Source organism: Apostichopus japonicus, chromosome 23, assembly GCF_037975245.1.
Source record: "Apostichopus japonicus isolate 1M-3 chromosome 23, ASM3797524v1, whole genome shotgun sequence".
NCBI lineage: Eukaryota > Metazoa > Echinodermata > Holothuroidea > Aspidochirotida > Stichopodidae > Apostichopus > Apostichopus japonicus.
The window spans coordinates 17,825,119-17,842,586 of record NC_092583.1 but is presented as its reverse complement, the minus strand read 5'-3'; the positions used below and the strand labels follow the sequence as shown (position 1 = coordinate 17,842,586).

General features: G+C 37.6%; 2 protein-coding genes across 6 annotated transcripts in view; one reads left to right on the top strand and one right to left on the bottom strand.

Annotated features, from left to right (window-relative positions):
• Positions 1–23: 23 nt before the first annotated feature.
• On the top strand, positions 24–9,763 carry LOC139964445 (N-fatty-acyl-amino acid synthase/hydrolase PM20D1-like). 3 transcript variants are annotated; one of them, XM_071966006.1, is made up of 12 exons: positions 24–613; positions 2,205–2,485; positions 2,823–3,055; positions 3,589–3,675; positions 4,193–4,326; positions 4,699–4,821; positions 5,434–5,509; positions 5,993–6,054; positions 6,761–6,839; positions 6,976–7,047; positions 7,665–7,836; positions 8,608–9,763. In XM_071966006.1, exons 2-12 carry the CDS (start codon positions 2,212–2,214, stop codon positions 8,835–8,837), a joined length of 1,542 nt encoding a protein of 513 aa, XP_071822107.1. In that variant the 5' UTR covers positions 24–613; positions 2,205–2,211; the 3' UTR covers positions 8,838–9,763. The 3 variants fall into 3 exon arrangements, with proteins under 3 accessions (XP_071822107.1, XP_071822105.1, XP_071822106.1); XM_071966004.1 differs by lacking the exon at positions 24–613 and adding an exon at positions 673–921; XM_071966005.1 differs by lacking the exon at positions 24–613 and adding an exon at positions 754–967.
• LOC139964443 (uncharacterized) overlaps positions 9,432–17,468 on the bottom strand; it is a 28,073-nt gene continuing 20,036 nt past the window's right edge. For all 3 annotated transcript variants that reach the window (XM_071966000.1, XM_071966001.1, XM_071966002.1), the window contains 5 exons: positions 16,907–16,969; positions 16,146–16,442; positions 15,158–15,241; positions 12,316–12,768; positions 9,432–11,690 (listed from right to left, as the gene is read on the bottom strand). In XM_071966000.1, coding sequence (XP_071822101.1) covers positions 10,244–11,690; positions 12,316–12,768; positions 15,158–15,241; positions 16,146–16,442; positions 16,907–16,969 — 2,344 coding nt within the window. In that variant the 3' untranslated portion in view covers positions 9,432–10,243. The remainder of the gene's footprint in view (positions 11,691–12,315; positions 12,769–15,157; positions 15,242–16,145; positions 16,443–16,906; positions 16,970–17,468) is intronic.

The window sequence follows — 17,468 nt, the reverse complement described above, 5'->3', positions numbered from 1 at the left end:
AGCAAAACTAATCTTCAAAGTTCTAGCCAAGAGTTATGGATAAAGGAGGTGTGGAGATCAATATCAGTTGATCTTTTAGATCAATTGTTCTTGCAAACAAACAACTTTGGTGATTTTACAGAACTGCACATACAAGGAATGAATACCTCTGTTTTAAAGTAACAGAAAGGATTGAATTATTCAGCCCATGTTATATTAAATTGTTATGTATCAGACGTACATAGTTCTCAAACGGTCCTTATTGTTTAATCATTGCCAAGCCATTTCATTGCAGTGAGTTTTCTCTCATTCAATTGTCCAGAAAATGCATCCGATTTGGTAACTTTCGAGGAACCGAACATTGTATGGAATACCGTAGCAAAATGCGTTGGGGTCGGAACCTAATTTACCACTATTTTGAAAACAAAGGCCGATATATGCGCAGATGGGTAGCAAGTAGGTACATTTGATGAGACAAGCGTACCGGACGCTTGTGGCAAGGTTTGTACATAGGAAGGGTGGGGGGGGGGGGGAATCACAGACGCCGACAAAGTGACGTACTCGTGGTATGCCATCCAGGGAGCTGCAGTTAGAAGCCCCTGGATATTGCGCAATCACGTAGTAAGAGACCAAGGTACTGAGCTATTTCTTTTGTCTGATTCTTATCAATTGATAGATTGAGATAGCTCACCTTGACTTTCGTACTGTGCGTTACACATCTCTCGTGCTCGGTAGCGTAACCTAGGTATTTGGCTCTAATGTACGGTTAGAACAAACATACTTTTAGAGAGTAGCATGGTGACGTATTACCTGCAATCATTGCATGCCCGACAATTTCGCTAGGGTGAACATTGGAGTGGTGCTGTGCTCTTGGGGTGATCAAATCAGTGTCACAAGATTTCATGTCACGACAGTAACACGGGCTCATCCACGATTCAACTGGTACTTGGTAGAACATTTAAACTCTACAATAGCAGATTACGAAAATGTAAGGGGCGGTGGATAATCACCAGTAATACTATGATAAATAAAGAATAACATTAGGCCCAAGTTAGGCCAGGGCATTACGTGAGGCTATGAAAGACCTAGTTTAGGTCTTACTAACAACTCGAAGATGAAGGTATAGGGCACACACAAGCAATGCTATATGGAGCCTTGTATAATTTGCAAGAACTGGTCTTTGTTCAGTCAGTCATTGGCATGTTGTGGTATTAGTATTGTATCAGTTATGTGTTATTTGTCCATATCTTCCAAATCAACATGATATCAATGTTGACCCCCCCCCCCCTCCAATCTCACTTTGAGTCAATTTTGATATCAAGGGCTATCGACTGAAACTATACTTTTAAAGGGATGGTGGAAATATGAGGGCCTCTGAGTGTTTTGGTGGTTGCATATTTCATGTTAATTCCCATGTACAGTAGGCAGGTCTTGGGGTACCTCCCAAGAAATAATTAAAAAGAAAGCAAATGATACTTTCTGAGGCATATTTATATAATAACTTAGGTCCTATGACAGAATTATAAAGTCAGTATTGCACAGTTTGTTATAAGTAGACTACTTCAATTGTATACCCGGATAGTAAGTGAGACTACAATACAAAAGATCAAAGAAAGTTACAGAAGTTAATATTCGTTCTTTCTTTTATACCTTAGTGTGTAGTTGTTTCATCCATGATCATCATTGATATATAATATGAATATTTTGGAGCTTTAAAGGGAGTGAAGACTTGCGCACAAAGAAATGTCTCATGCCGGTAATCTGACCTAGTTTCGAATGAGATGTAACAGAAGTGTTAGACACCACCATCGATCCCAGAAAATACAAACACAGCTTGCTACCGTCGGTAATTAGACACTAGTGTACAGTACGTCAATACATGCAGCTACGGTCAATATACCCACATCACAGTGTATATAGCAGCGATGGACATCTTAGGTCTAGATAAAATATAACAAGGTATCACGTTTCATTACTGTCTGCATTTTGTAGGGACAAGAAAAAAACTTCACTTGCAAGCAACGAAAGTTAACTTTTTCAGAGGGCGGCACGCGGTTTGGGGCGAGTCTTCAATGCCTTTAAGGATCCCTGTTTTACAATTCATGTAAGATATTGATATTTAGATTTAACTATTTTCATTTGCAGGCTCTAATGTACAGGCTGACAGGGATATATGCAATTCATGTAAGCTATTGATGTTTATATTTAACTATTTTCATTCACAGGTTCTTAATGTGCAGAATGACAGGGATATTCAGCTATCTGTCAAAGGTTTTCTTTGTGGGACTCATTGTCTTGGTAACTTTGATGTTGATTAGGACATTGACTTACCCCTCCCAGCAACCAAATGTTGGCCAATGTTCTCCTTCAGATGCAGACTTCATTAAGTTAACAGATGCCATGATCTCAAACTTTCAGGAGATACTGCAAATCAAAACCATCGCCTGGAGCTCTTCCAATATCATGCTTGCAGAAATTAAACAAGTACATCATTTGTTAGAAAAATGTAAGTTAAATGAGTCATGAACATTGTCTTTTCTGCAATTTGTTATGAAATACTATCATATGAGTATGGAGATGCTATTGAAAGGTTAGAATGTTGACTTAAATAAGTAGTAATTTTATGCAAAATGATGAATTGATAATTGAGTATGTTAATACTTTGGAACATATTGATTATATACTCACTTAAATACATGTACAATTAACTAGTTTGTGGCGAAATGATATTATGATAACAAATTAAACATTTGCAGTCAAACTAATAATAACCAGCTGACTTTAATCATCTCATGAATTGTTTTTATGCCAAGCAGTGATATATTTTTGTTCTTTCTCTACAGCATATCCCCATATTCACAGTTCAAAGTTCATCAAAAGAGAAGTAGTCAATACTTACAGTCTCTTGTACACAGTACAGGGGTCTGATCCCTCCTTGAAACCCTATCTCTTAATGGGACACATGGATGTTGTCCCTGTAGATGATCAAATTTGGGAAGTGCCACCATTTGAAGGAAGAATTAAGGATGGATATCTTTATGGACGAGGTACAATTGATAATAAAAATACAATTGTGGTAAGTGACTCAATGTGTCCATCCATGGTTTTCCTACTTTTCACCCCTCAATTACACTAACTTATCAAGCAATGGTATCAATTTTGTTTTGTCCAGGCAAGGTTTGTTATTCATTGAAACATTATCCATAGCTGTAGCCTAAAGGAAATAATATAGGCAATAATTTCCATATATTCAATGTTATGTTTCTAGTCACAGACACTGTGTGCTGAAAGTATATTATAAGGAATAGTTGACAAAATAACACATTTGTACAAGTTGTACTTGGTAATAATCTAACTCGATTTGTGATTAAAAAGGTAATTCAATTATATAGTTCAAGTAATGTCTAAAGACTGAGCAACTGTGCATGGTTAGTGTGAGGCGTTGGGTGAATCCTTCTTATGGTTTTTTGGAGGCCACCAGTAACCCTATGTCTATGTTTGTAATTTATTTCCAGTAGGGTATCATGGAGGCGTTGGGTGAATCCTTCTTATGGTTTTTTGGAGGCCACCAGTAACCCTTTGTCTATGTTTGTAATTTATTTCCAGTAGGGTATCATGGAGGCATTGGAATTTCGTTTGAAGAGTGGAAATCCCCCACACAGGTCATTCTTTATCGGACTAGGCCATGATGAAGAGGTAAATGATTTAGACAAATTCCTAGATGTTGGAGTATGTATTCCAAAGTAGTCATTCTGGTGTAAATATGAGTCACATATATATATGTGAATTGGTTGAAATATGTATCACATATAATATGTTAATTGGTTGAAATATGTATCACCTATGTATGTGAATTGGTTGAAATATGTATGACACATATATGTGAATTGGTTGAAATATGTATCACCTATGTATGTGAATTGTTTGAAATGTGTATCCCATATAATATGTGAATTGGTTGAAATATGTATCACCTATGTATGTGAATTGGTTGAAATATGTATGACATATATGTGAATTGGTTGAAATATGTATTACATATATATATGAATTGGCTGAAATATTTATTACATATATATGTGAATTGGTTAAAATATCAATTTTATATCAATTTGACGATCAAGCGCAGTTGCAGTTTTTGGTAAATTCTGCCTAACTTATCATTTCTTATTTCATGGATAAAAGTACGTCAAATGATTTACTGAATTTGCAGGTGTCTGGCCACCAAGGAGCCGAAGCAATTAGTAAAGTGCTTGCAGCTCGTACCGAAGACCTTCAGTTTCTTCTGGATGAGGGAATGACTGTACTTAAGGGGGTCCTTGATTGGGTAGAACCAGCCGTGGCCTTGTAAGTGGTAAATTCTAACAAGAACTTTTCTTATGCCTTTTTGATATCTGGGCTTCTCCAGCCAGCTTTTGAGGCGTACTTCTAAACCGTAGACGTTACCACAGGGAAAATCGTCAGTAAACTTTAACTGCAAGGAAAGTGTGCTGAGCATTGCTATGTCTGCTTATGGAACTGGCAGGAAACCACAGTGTATGTTACAATAATTAGACAGACCAATGAAATTGTCCCATCGGATAAAATCCAGAGGTAGGCAGTAGGCAGACATTTTGAAGGCCACTAAGCAAATAATAATGGTTGTCTCTAATTGTACCTCTGTGTACATATATATACAGTCCTTCCATTACGGTACTCTGACTCTAAATCTCCTTTCAGAATCGGTGTCGCAGAGAAGGGAGCGGTTACATTAAATGTCTCTGTTGAGGACATTCCATCCGGTCATTCATCAATGCCAGGAAAGGAGTCTAACATTGGTGTTCTTGCAAAGGCTTTATCCAGGTAAAACTTCATATTGTATATCTTAACCATTACTGGACAGACTGCACTTCATGAAGGCTAGCTAGTTCTGCTGAGTGTTTCTAAAGCATGCTCCTGTCAGATTAACTTATAATGGAAGACATATAATATGATTGAGGGCACCTTAAGAAAATGATGTGTTGTCTCGAATATCCTCAGAAATACATCATCAGGTTCATACTCTTATCAAATCATTCCTGTTGTTGCACAGGACTGCTGGGTGATGAATCCTATTTGAACCTCTACTCAGAGGCAGAAGTAAATTATAATCCAGGTGAAGGAAATGTATTCAAACCAGTGAAATTTTGAAGAACATTTTTGTTTTTCACAGAAAGTTTATACATTTTATCAGTTGAAATGTCAAACTTTCAGAACGAGTTGTTTCAAATGAGAGATATGACCCTGTCAAATACTTCAGATGCAGCTAACAATTGTTACCTCTTTAAAGAGGTTTGAGTTTGGTATGATGTTATCAGTGACATTTGCTATCATGATAGCATGCATACATTTGTATGTTTGTGGTATATCTATGTGTGTGTGTGTGCTTGTAAATGGCATTCAATTTGTAGCTATTTTCACATTTCCTATTGACAGAATTGAACAAAATCAACATCCTGTCATGTTTGGTCGTGGCCCAGAGAAAGCTTTACTTGAAGCTTTAGCTCCAGAGGTAAGCACTGTAGTAAGGATACTTACAAGGAGCAACTTAATGACACATTACTTTGTAAAAGGTTAGCAGGGAGTGGCAAACTGGCTCTGGGGGATGAATGGATCATGGAACAAAATAATGTTAATTTGATGTAACTAATATTTTCATGTCTTATTGCCAAGATTTGATTATCTTTATCATTGCCACCTGCCTATCACAATTATTTTGATGCAAAGGGAAATACAAGAGGGAAATAGTGGCATATTTTGTGGTCATTATTTGACTTCTCAGGAGAGGGTAGAGGTAAGGGATAGTTGGTGTGGACTCTCCTGATTACATCACTTTTCTTATCATACAGGTTAAAGGTGGTGGTTGGACCTCATAGATTTACAGCACCCAGGATTACCTGTTTCTCCAAGTATTTCCTCTCTATTGCCAAGCTCTGTGTGATACTAACCTTTAAATAGAACTAATTATCTGTAATGTCTCAATATTCTCTGGCAGGCTGCTTTTCCTCTCAAGTTTGTGCTAACTAACTTATGGTTTTTCAGTCCATTAGTGACCTGGTAGGTATAGCTGTGACCTCTTTTCTAAGTAGGGTTACCTGTGTGTTGGAGATGTTTGTTACATTGTTAGTCATAGCTAATGGTGATGGGTAACAAACAAGACAGTAGGTGTCATTGTTCATATATTTGTGTAAGCTTTGGTTAACTTTGCAGTCTCATACAACAGGCAAATGTAAAATGCACATATGCATGATGATGTATACATCAGGTTAAGAAACTGAGACTATACTGTTAAGCCTTGATGTCACACTCCTAGTTAATGTTATCTTCTAGAAGTATTCATGGTGGAAATTTGTGCCACGGACCAGGGAGCTGTCTCACCCATTATGCTATGTTGTTACAATAATCAATGACTAAAAATATCTAGTTGTTCCAATAAGAACTTCCAACAAGATAATTGCTGGATTATTATTTGAAAATATGTGCTGATATTTCTTATGCTAAAAAAGATCAAATTGTCAATAATAGCAAACTTTTGACAATTTGTGAATACTCTGAAATGTAAGAAATTTCAAAATTTGTGACCAGGGAACTGTCACACCCATTATAACCTTTTCTCTTTACCGATAGGTTGAATGATATTCATTTTTGGAAGAAGTGTCACAGACTATAGGAGGACACCAATCGATTTAAATTGAGAATAGTAAAATTACTTGTATACCATATTGGAAGTAACCTTCATGTGGATTGCTATTTCTGATTGTAGGTTCTTGTCACAGAAACCATCCACTAATGCAGCAATTCGAACTACTTCAAGCGTCACTATGGTTGGAGGAGGCACTAAGGTAATTCTCTACCCTTTAATGGTTTTTGGTTAACAAATTTAACAGTTTTGTTTTACATTAATCAGCCAATATGTTCATTTAGTGTTGCTATGGTAAGTTTGTAATACCTGTAAATGAATGATATTATGTTTTACAGATCAATGTTTTGCCACCAGCTGCTTGGGGTGTGATTAACCATCGCATTCATCCTGCCCAGTCAATTCAGACAGTGAGTATATTCAAATAAGGCTGACCAGAAATGTGATGGACAGTCTGGCTATTCAGTCCACTGTCCTCAATCCAGTACGACCTCCTGCACAAGGCATGTATATATCTCTCAAATAGGTAACCTTCCTGGTTTTCCTTTGACTAGCAGTCTATGTCATTGTGTCTCACCAATATATCCTCAATTTGATGTCATATGTCAGTAGCTATACTTATTCAAGTTGTTATGGACAGGTTAATGTAATGTTATAGTGTCTTGAATATTGGTAAAAACCAGTATTCATAATTAATATCACAATCTTTGGAAATCACTATATACACCCACATATTCTGAAAGTTATAATCAATAGTTACAATCAATAGTGAGCTGTTAGACAGATCACTCCATTTGAGGTTGGGGGGGGGGGGGGGTTGGGGGGAGGGTGTGAAGACTGATTCTTGTAATTTTTCTCCATAGACAAGGCTGACCTTAGAAATGAATCTTTGATTAAGTCATGTTGTGATGTATCAGTTTCCCTGCTGTGTTTTTGAGTTGTTCATTACGCATTCTATAAATGTTAAAGCATTCTTCATCAGTACGTTTATACTGCCAGTGCCTCAATTGCTATATTTTCTGTTTAGGTTATTGAATATGATCGGAAACTGATCAGTGATCCCAGAGTGAAGATTCAGCAAAGAGAGGAGTGGGATATTGATCCCGCACCTATCTCACCGTACGGGGATGAAGTCTTTGGATACCAAGTGATAGCCCGCAGCCTCAAGCAAGTCTTCCCAACAGCACTTATTGCACCAGGTAAATTTGATTTACTTTTAACTTAAAAACAGCTCAGGGAATTAGTTATTGCATGGCAAAATTACCAAATTGATTCACAACAAAGAAGAATTTTCATTTTCTTATAATAAACAGATCAATAAATGTAAAAAATGCTTATCTAAATGATTCCCTGAAATTCATTATCAGTTGAAAGACCCAACTGGATATAGTGCTTACAGCTTGGTTATATGTTTATGTAACAATTCTGGGCAGAAAATTACAATATGAAAGATTTTATGATATCAATGTGTGTCCATATTTGAATAACTATTGTTGATACAAGTGTGGATCCATTATTCTGTAACTAAAATGAATTGAAAGTTGTCTTCAAATATGCAAGATAGACCAATTATGTTCAAAATACTAAAATTAGGATTTTGTAAGATTTAAAAGATAAACCATGAAACTTATACCCAGACTAACTGCTCTAGTTTCATAACTGTTGTCTTATGTTGCCTGGCAACAATAAGTTATCACTGGATTAACCTGCTACACTTCTGAATTATAAGTATTGGCCCCAAATTTTTCACGGTAGCAGTGACCCTCCCTGTCACGGTAGCCGTGACCCTCCCTGTCACGGTAGCCGTGACCCTCCCTGTCACAGTAGCCATGACCCTCCCTGTGCAGTAGCCGTGACCCTCCGTCATGGTAGCCATGCCACAATAACCATTACACACTGAATGAATATTTGTTAAAAGGGTGTTGGTGCTCCTTTTTTCACCATTTATTAACTTATTGTTCCAAACTCAGGTATGTCCATAGGAAACACAGATACAAAGTTTTACTGGAATATGACCAAACAGATATACCGTGTTTGTCCAACGTTTATGCTACCGAGTGATCTTCAGCGTTTCCATGGCATCAACGAAAGAATCAGCCTTATAAATCTCCAAGAGACAATTAATTTTTACTATCATGTTATGGTGAATGCTGATGCAGCTACAACTATGCCTAAGCATAGCCATGTAGAGGAATTATAATCAATAATGCTGGAAGTGTGTGCAATGCCATGTCTCAAACCACACAACATTAGTAAATGAGTACAAAATACAATTAAGATTGTTGCTTTTAGGACTGTTTATTTCTGTACAAAAATACTTGAAAAAAGCAAATGGTTAGAGAAACTAAGGCTTTTAGACTTCTAGGATTACACACTTGTATCCTGGAAGTATAGCCTACTGTACAGTTTGCACCTAGTTCAAATTATTCTGAGGACAGCCACATCAGTGGCACCATAAAATGGGGTTCATGTGTAACAAGATCAATTCAGATAATTTTGGTTTTTGAGGGTAATCGTAACCTTTGTTATCATGATGGCGTATGTGTGATGAGTTTGTGATACCAAGCTTGTAAACACCATATCTCAAGAATGAAAGGTTAGACCAATTTCATTTTGGTGTGTAGATGTACCACATTAAGTACAAGAAGCCTATTGTTCTTTATGGAGGTCATTTGGGGTCACTAGGGGTCAACTTATGAAAACCTTGTAAACATGATATCTCCAGAAGGGAAGCTTGGGCAGATCTCAAGTTTGGGTGTGTAGAAATACCACAGTGGAGGTTAAAGGTCATGTGGGGTCACCAGGGGTTAGTTTGTGCTAACCTTGTAAACATGATATCTCAAGAAGGGAAGCTTGGGCAGATCTCATGTTTGGGTGTGTAGAAATACCACAGTGGAGGTTAAAGGTCATGTGGGGTCACCAGGGGTTAATTTGTGCTAACCTTGTAAACATGATATCTCAAGAAGGGAAGCTTGGGTGGTGTGTAGAAGTACCACATTGAGTACAAGATGCCTATTGTTTTTGGTGGAGGTCAACAGTCATTTGGTGTCAAATTGTGAAACACATGTCATCACCAACGCATAGATTCCTTTAGGAATAAAAAATTAGGTAAGAAATACAATTAACTAGAGATATACGAAGTACACTTTTGTTGTACCTGATAAAAATATTTACAGGTTAAAATGTTCGCTGTGTGCTACCTGAGATCTAGAAGAATATAATCGTTAAGTAGAACAAAGAATATCTTGTTGAGTGTGCCTAATGCTCTGTTATGGTTATATCTTTTGGCTACAATGGCATAAACACTGAAATGGCAAGAGTCATACTATTATTGTGGAAAACTTTGGCGAGTAGAAAAATACAAGAACAACAACTTAAAAATGCTTTTAAACTAGAGTGAGCAATTTCTATACTATAAATACATATATAATTTAATACCAATGCAGCAGTAGCCATTGTGTATAAGGGAAAAGTACAACTGGAGTTTGGAGATCTTCCCATCAGTTATTCTAAAGGATGGTAAGGGGGGATGCATTTTGCTCCTCTCTAACCCATTGGGTATGACAGAACCTCTTGTCCTTTTACAGTGCCGAGTAGAATATGAATTTAATCCTTTTTGGTCTTTTTTGGTCTACCACCTCCTGTGTGACCTTCTTTCCAAAGGTCAATGCCATGGTACTTTTTGAGATGAGTTTTCAAACTGACTTTGTGTGTGAAACACTTGGAGCAGTGATCACATTTATATGGTTGTTCACCGGTGTGCTGCCTCATGTGGTTAGTCATGTTTGTCCGCTGGGCAAAACTACGGTAGCAGATGTTACATTTGTGTGGCAGTTCAGCTCGATGGATTGCTTCATGTTTACGGAGCTGATGGGAGGATGCTAGTTGCTTACCACATATAGGACATTTCACCTGCCAGTTTTTACCACTGTGATGTCTTGTCATGTGCTTTCTCATAGTCTTCTCAAAAACTTCCTTTTCGCAAAGAGAACATTTGACTTTTTTGACTGGTTTACTCTTGCAATGTACTATCTGGTAATGTCGGCGATAAGTGGTGAGTGAGGTCACTATGCCACAGTCTTCACATAGTATATCTTTGCTAGTCCTTTCACACCTGTGCCGACCGGATAGTTTGAACATTCCCACTTTCAAATTGCATTTTGGACATTTAATGGTAACATATGTGTATTTTCTAATAACAGGTAATAAAGTGTTAGTTTCTAGGAAAAGACTCTCTTGTGAAATGTTGTTGTCCATTTCTTTATCAATCTGTTTTTCACTTTGGACCTTTTTGATTTGTAACTCCTGGTTGGTAGTATTGACATCAGATGGAGGAATTGTTATTGAGATATTACCAACACTGTCGATCTCATTGGTTGTTTGGGTAGCAGAGGCACTTTCTGGTTGTTTCAGATTGGTTGGTTTGGTAACAGGAACACCGTCTATAAGCTTCTGATTGGTTGCTTGCATATCAAGGAAACTGTCTGGAAGCTTCTGATTGGTTGTTTGCATATCAGAGGAGCTGTCTGCTTCCTTCTGATTGAGTTGTTGAATGTCTAGTGGCACTTGACTGGCTAACTGCATGTCAACACTGTTAGAATGTGAATCAGACCAATTAGGTTGCTCCACACAGCCTTGTTTTGAATACGCTTCAGCTGTGCTGTTAACTTGATTGTGATTGGTTGCTTGAGTACATGGTACACTTTCTATTTCCATAGGAATAGTTTTTGTCCCACTTAGACTTTCTGATTCATTTTCCTTACCAGCAAATTCTGAGGCAGAACTTTTGCTTACAGCAACTTCATTTGCTTGTTTCTTCTCATCCTCATCAGTCAAACCTGTAGTAAAAGTTACATCATTTCCCAGAACAAAATCAAGCAAAACTGATTGTGAATTGGGCAGCTTCTCATTAGAAAGTGTATCATACAGTGGACCAACAACCTTCTTGTGTTTTTTGATCAGGTGATGGCATATGGAACGAGGGGACGTTGTATTATAATTGCAAAGCTTACATTGGTAAGTCTTCACCATTGCTCTCCATGCCACCGAGTCCCTGCGGAGGAAACAATAAACAGTTTTAGCTTTTGTAGTGTTGATATGTTTGCTCTTGAGATCATCCCTATCAATTCAAGGAGATTGAAAGTAGCTTGAAGTAGCTTGAAAAGTGAGTGACATATGAAAATTGGCCACTAATATCGGCAATATAAAATAGTTCAATGTGTTATGGCATATTATCTCAATTTCCTCTTAAAGGGCATGGAAGCACACCAAGTAGACACTGCTGACTTGCTGTTTAATCATGATGTACTGAAGTGTACTGATGATGTACTGAAGTGTACTGATGATGTAACTAGTTCATCAATATATAAAATATAAAAATACAAAAAGTTTACAACTAATCTTGACTTGAACTAAAAATACTATTTACACAAAAAGTAGATTATGCTTCATTACATCTACTTTCAAAGTGAAGTAATAGCTATATTAGATCATGTTCAATGTTTATAGCAAAGAAGAGTAACAGGCTTCCCAAGGAATGATAAATCCTCTTGCAACATTAATGTAACTAGTTAATTGTATATGCTGTGCTCAAGGGTATACAATAGAAATGCAACCAGTTGCCTTACAGCTGCTTGAAAGAAGCCTCAATCAATTGTTAACCTTTCATTAGTGCTTACCCTTCCTTCTTCAATCTTGGTCCTTTAGTGAAACCTTCTAACCTCTGTATCTCTCTCAAATTGTAAATCCTGTAAGGCCTCTCAAGTGGTGGTGTTTCCTTTCTCTCCTTTGGGGTTTTTCGAATCCTATTCTGGGCTGGTCTGGCAAAAGTCTTCTTGGGTTGACCTTTAGTGCTTGGTTCAGCTCTAATGTTTACTGCTTTTCTGGCATTCTTTGTTAAACCCTGTTTGGATTTTAAATCCTTCTTTTTCTTTGATCCACCTAACTTTATAAGATATGCCTTTCTCTGGACTTCAGTTGGTGATACCTTTAATCCTTCTTTTGGCTTTAATTTGGCCATTTTTGCAAGGAATACCTTTCTCTTTAATTCAGGAGTTAACTTGTGAGTGTAGGTGTTCTGGAGGAGTATTGGGCCATGGCAGGATGTCTGCTTGGTGGGATCGCTCTGTGATCTAAATATTAAACATGAAAATAGAAACATTGTTTGAAGTGCCTACCATTAACAGCATACTATAGTACCAGATAATGTTGAAAGAACAACTATTGTGAGTAGCTTAGACCAGCCTTTTGGTGAATATCATTTTTTTTATCAATGACACAATTTACTGAAAAATTGAGTGACTGACTGAAAACCCCTGACTGACTGACTGACTGACTGACATACAATGGGCATATAGGTTGCAAACAGTGAACAACAACAGTTACCACTCACAGTATCATATTGGCAAAGAGATGCAAATCTTGTGTGAAATATAAAAGGAGGAACATTAAACAGGAAAGAAACAAAAAAACAAATCATAATTGTTTTGGATTGGTTATGTGGACTACAAGGTCATACTCCTGATAGATCCAGTCTTGGTAAGAAGACCGAGTCCTATTGACAGTTGGAATAAACTCCACCTGTAAATGTGTCAACAGATGATTTCAAAATATTGAAGAAGATAGGAGAGTGCCTAGTAATGTTTGTAGTCAATGGTTGACTGATATCAAAGAATGAATGTGTTTTTAACATGAATTCCACAGAAGGAAACTGTTTATTATGTACTACCTGACATGTGGCATACCTAATAATTATTTATACCTTGAAAACAGGTTTGGAATACATTTTTCGGGACTTGCTCAAATTTGGATAATATTTTCCCAAAACAATATTTTTCAATTTTCAAGTAATTAGCTTTAGTAAGCTATTCTCAGTAAATTTCCAACAGAGAGATTGTAAAACCCTGCTCATCAACCATACCACTCAGTACTTAATGTATCAGTCATACCACTCAGTACTCAATGTGTCAGTCATACCACTCAGTACTGAATGTGTCAGTCATACCACTCAGTACTGAATGTGTCAGTCATACCACTCAGTACTGAATGTGTCAGTCATACCACTCAGTACTCAATGTGCCAGTCATACCACTCAGTACTCAATGTGTCAGTTATACCACTCAGTACTCAATGTGTCAGTCATACCACTCAGTACTCAATGTGTCAGTCATACCACTCAGTACTCAATGTGCCAGTCATACCACTCAGTGCTCAATGTGTCAGTCATACCACTCAGGGCTCAATGTGTCAGTCATACCACTCAGGGCTCAATGTGTCAGTCATACCACTCAGTACTCAATGTATCAGTCATACCACTCAGTACTCAATGTGTCAGTCATACCACTCAGTGCTCAATGTGTCAGTCATACCACTCAGGGCTCAATGTGTCAGTCATACCACTCAGTGCTCAATGTGTCAGTCATACCACTCAGGGCTCAATGTGTCAGTCATACCACTCAGTACTCAATGTATCAGTCATACCACTCAGTACTCAATGTGTCAGTCATACCACTCAGTACTGAATGTGTCAGTCATACCACTCAGTACTCAATGTGTCAGTCATACCACTCAGTACTCAATGTGTCAGTCATACCACTCAGTACTCAATGTGTCAGTCATACCACTCAATACTCAATGTGTCAGTCATACCACTCAGTACTCAATGTGCAAGTCATACCACTCAGTTCTCAATGTGTCAGTCATACCACACAGAGCTCAATGTGTCAGTCATACCACTCAGGGCTCAATGTGTCAGTCATACCACTCAGTACTCAATGTATCAGTCATACCACTCAGTACTCAATGTGTCAGTCATACCACTCAGTGCTCAATGTGTCAGTCATACCACTCAGGGCTCAATGTGTCAGTCATACCACTCAGTGCTCAATGTGTCAGTCATACCACTCAGGGCTCAATGTGTCAGTCATACCACTCAGTACTCAATGTATCAGTCATACCACTCAGTGCTCAATGTGTCAGTCATACCACTCAGGGCTCAATGTGTCAGTCATACCACTCAGTACTTAATGTATCAGTCATACCACTCAGTACTCAATGTGTCAGTCATACCACTCAGTGCTCAATGTGTCAGTCATACCACTCAGGGCTCAATGTGTCAGTCATACCACTCAGTGCTCAATGTGTCAGTCATACCACTCAGGGCTCAATGTGTCAGTCATACCACTCAGTACTCAATGTATCAGTCATACCACTCAGTACTCAATGTGTCAGTCATACCACTCAGTGCTCAATGTGTCAGTCATACCACTCAGGGCTCAATGTGTCAGTCATACCACTCAGTGCTCAATGTGTCAGTCATACCACTCAGTACTGAATGTGTCAGTCATGCCACTCGGTACCTAATGTGTCAGTCATACCACTCAGTACTTAATGTTTTATTTGGTCAAATATTTCATGGTGTCTGCAAGAAATACCACAGCAATAACTTTCAGTATGCACTATTGAAAACCATAATAATTCAGAGTGCAACCATAATATGGGTCAGACATGTTAACTACCTACCCGATTGCTGGTTGGTTGTTCTTTTGAGTATCATTGGGTTGTACAATAGGTGAAGGGATGACTGTGTATAATCCAGGAGCACAGCTGTAGAGGAGAACAGCAAAACAAATTATATCCAACTCTAGGATATTAATATATGCAAATGACTTAATGATTCTTAATCAGGATGACTTTAAGCATAATATAGTCAATATTGTCCAATAAGCATATTATAGTCAATACTGTCCAGTAAACACATAAACATTTGACTGCAGGTCATCCACCTAATACTGAGGCTTTAATGTCCAATCTTATCTAACATAGAAACATTTGACTGCAAGACATCCATCAGATATAGCAATAGCATAGGCCATATGGTCTATGAGTCCCTTTATAGACAGAGTTGTGACATGACAGCCCCTACATATCAGGCCATATGGTCTATGAGTCCCTTTATAGACAGAGTTGTGACATGACAGCCCCTACATATCAGGCCATATGGTCTATGAGTCCCTTTATAGACAGAGTTGTGACATGACAGCCCCTACATATCAGGTCATATGGTCTATGAGTCCCTTTATAGACAGAGTTGTGACATGACAGCCCCTACATATCAGGTCATATGGTCTATGAGTCCCTTTATAGACAGAGTTGTGACATGACAGCCCCTACATATCAGGCCATATGGTCTATGAGTCCCTTTATAGACAGAGTTGTGACATGACAGCCCCTACATATCAGGTCATTTGGTTTATGAGTCCTTTACAGGATCACGTATATACCCAATAAACTCAGGATCACACCCATACTCGAAATACTCAGGATTATGTACATACTCATCAAACTCAATGCAATTGGTGGACAAACAGAAGAATGCATGAAGAAACAAATAAGGTTGCCAAACATCAGTATCTTCTCTCAATTGAGATTATGTCCATCTGGCAACAATTCATATATTAATATCTTTATGGCAAAAACTTGACTAATATTCTGTAATGTTATTTCTCACCTCCAAGGTAGGGTTAGCACTTTACAAGGAGTTACAGTATTGCCATTGTTGTTGTTAGTTGTCATCTGCACTGCTCCGGGGCTGGAACTGACAGATACAGCCTCACCATTACTGGAATCATGTGACTGTCCAAGCCTATCAGTGGAGGCCACAACTGGTCTTACTGGAGCACTCATTATTTGTGAAGGAGGATTGATGGATGCATTTGCTGGAGTTGTGATCACAGATTGATTTACACTGCTTATACTTGGTGGTGGTCTCTCGGTACTTCCTGAGGGTTTACTTGAATCAACTGGCCTGAAGATGATGAACATCAAAATATTGTACTATAAACACATTTATGTTACTAATGTTTATAATGATTTTGTTAACAACCATCAGATCACAATGAAGCCAAGACGAGGGTTAGGGGGTCTTGGTTTTGGCAAAGTTCCAATTCAATGACCCCAAACAGATGTGTGTCATTCTTTCACCAACTGAAATTTAAGAATATCTGGATATCAGAAATTAAACCTGGACTTGAAAAGTAAGATTGGTAGGGCATCAACCTAAAACTGACATTGTATCATCTTACAACGGGAAAGAAGCTCAATAGGTATAAATTTCAGATCAAATTTAAAATTTGATATATTTTACATTTCAAGCAAACCTGAATACAATAAGTGTCACCATACAATGCCTTACTTTCTACTCAACTCATCATCTGTGAGTCAATTAAATGATCACTGATGTGAGAAGGAAAGAAGAAGCACTACCCATACCTGGAATATTGTCCTTGTAGGTTAGCTACCGTCAGTGGCTGATTGGAGGGACTACTGGCAAACCTAGAATAATTAAATATAAGAATGAAACCCCATTATTAATATTATTATTATATATGCTGGAGAAAATGTTCAATACATTTTCATATATTAAAAATATCGTTATGACGGAAACTATTAGCAAAATTAGCTTGACTTAATTTGTGTGTGATTTAAATGCTGTTCATATACCAGTATCTTTTACCTGCTACCTATTACTAGCTGATAAATGGGTGGAGGTTGGATGAAAGATAGTCGATTCTGGACACTTTTTGGCTCAAATGTTACAGATTTTGCATCTTCATGCTCATGAAGTAGTCATTCTTTGGGTTTACATTCAATCAATTGATTGATCTTTTATTTCACTCTTATGGGTTCACAATCAACTAAATGCTCTAAATATTTCAATTCAACAGGGTCAGAATCAATTGAATGAATTTGTATTTTAATTGACTGCATTCAAAATCAATTGAACAATCACCTTATTTCAATTTAATATGATTAGAATGATCAAATTACAATA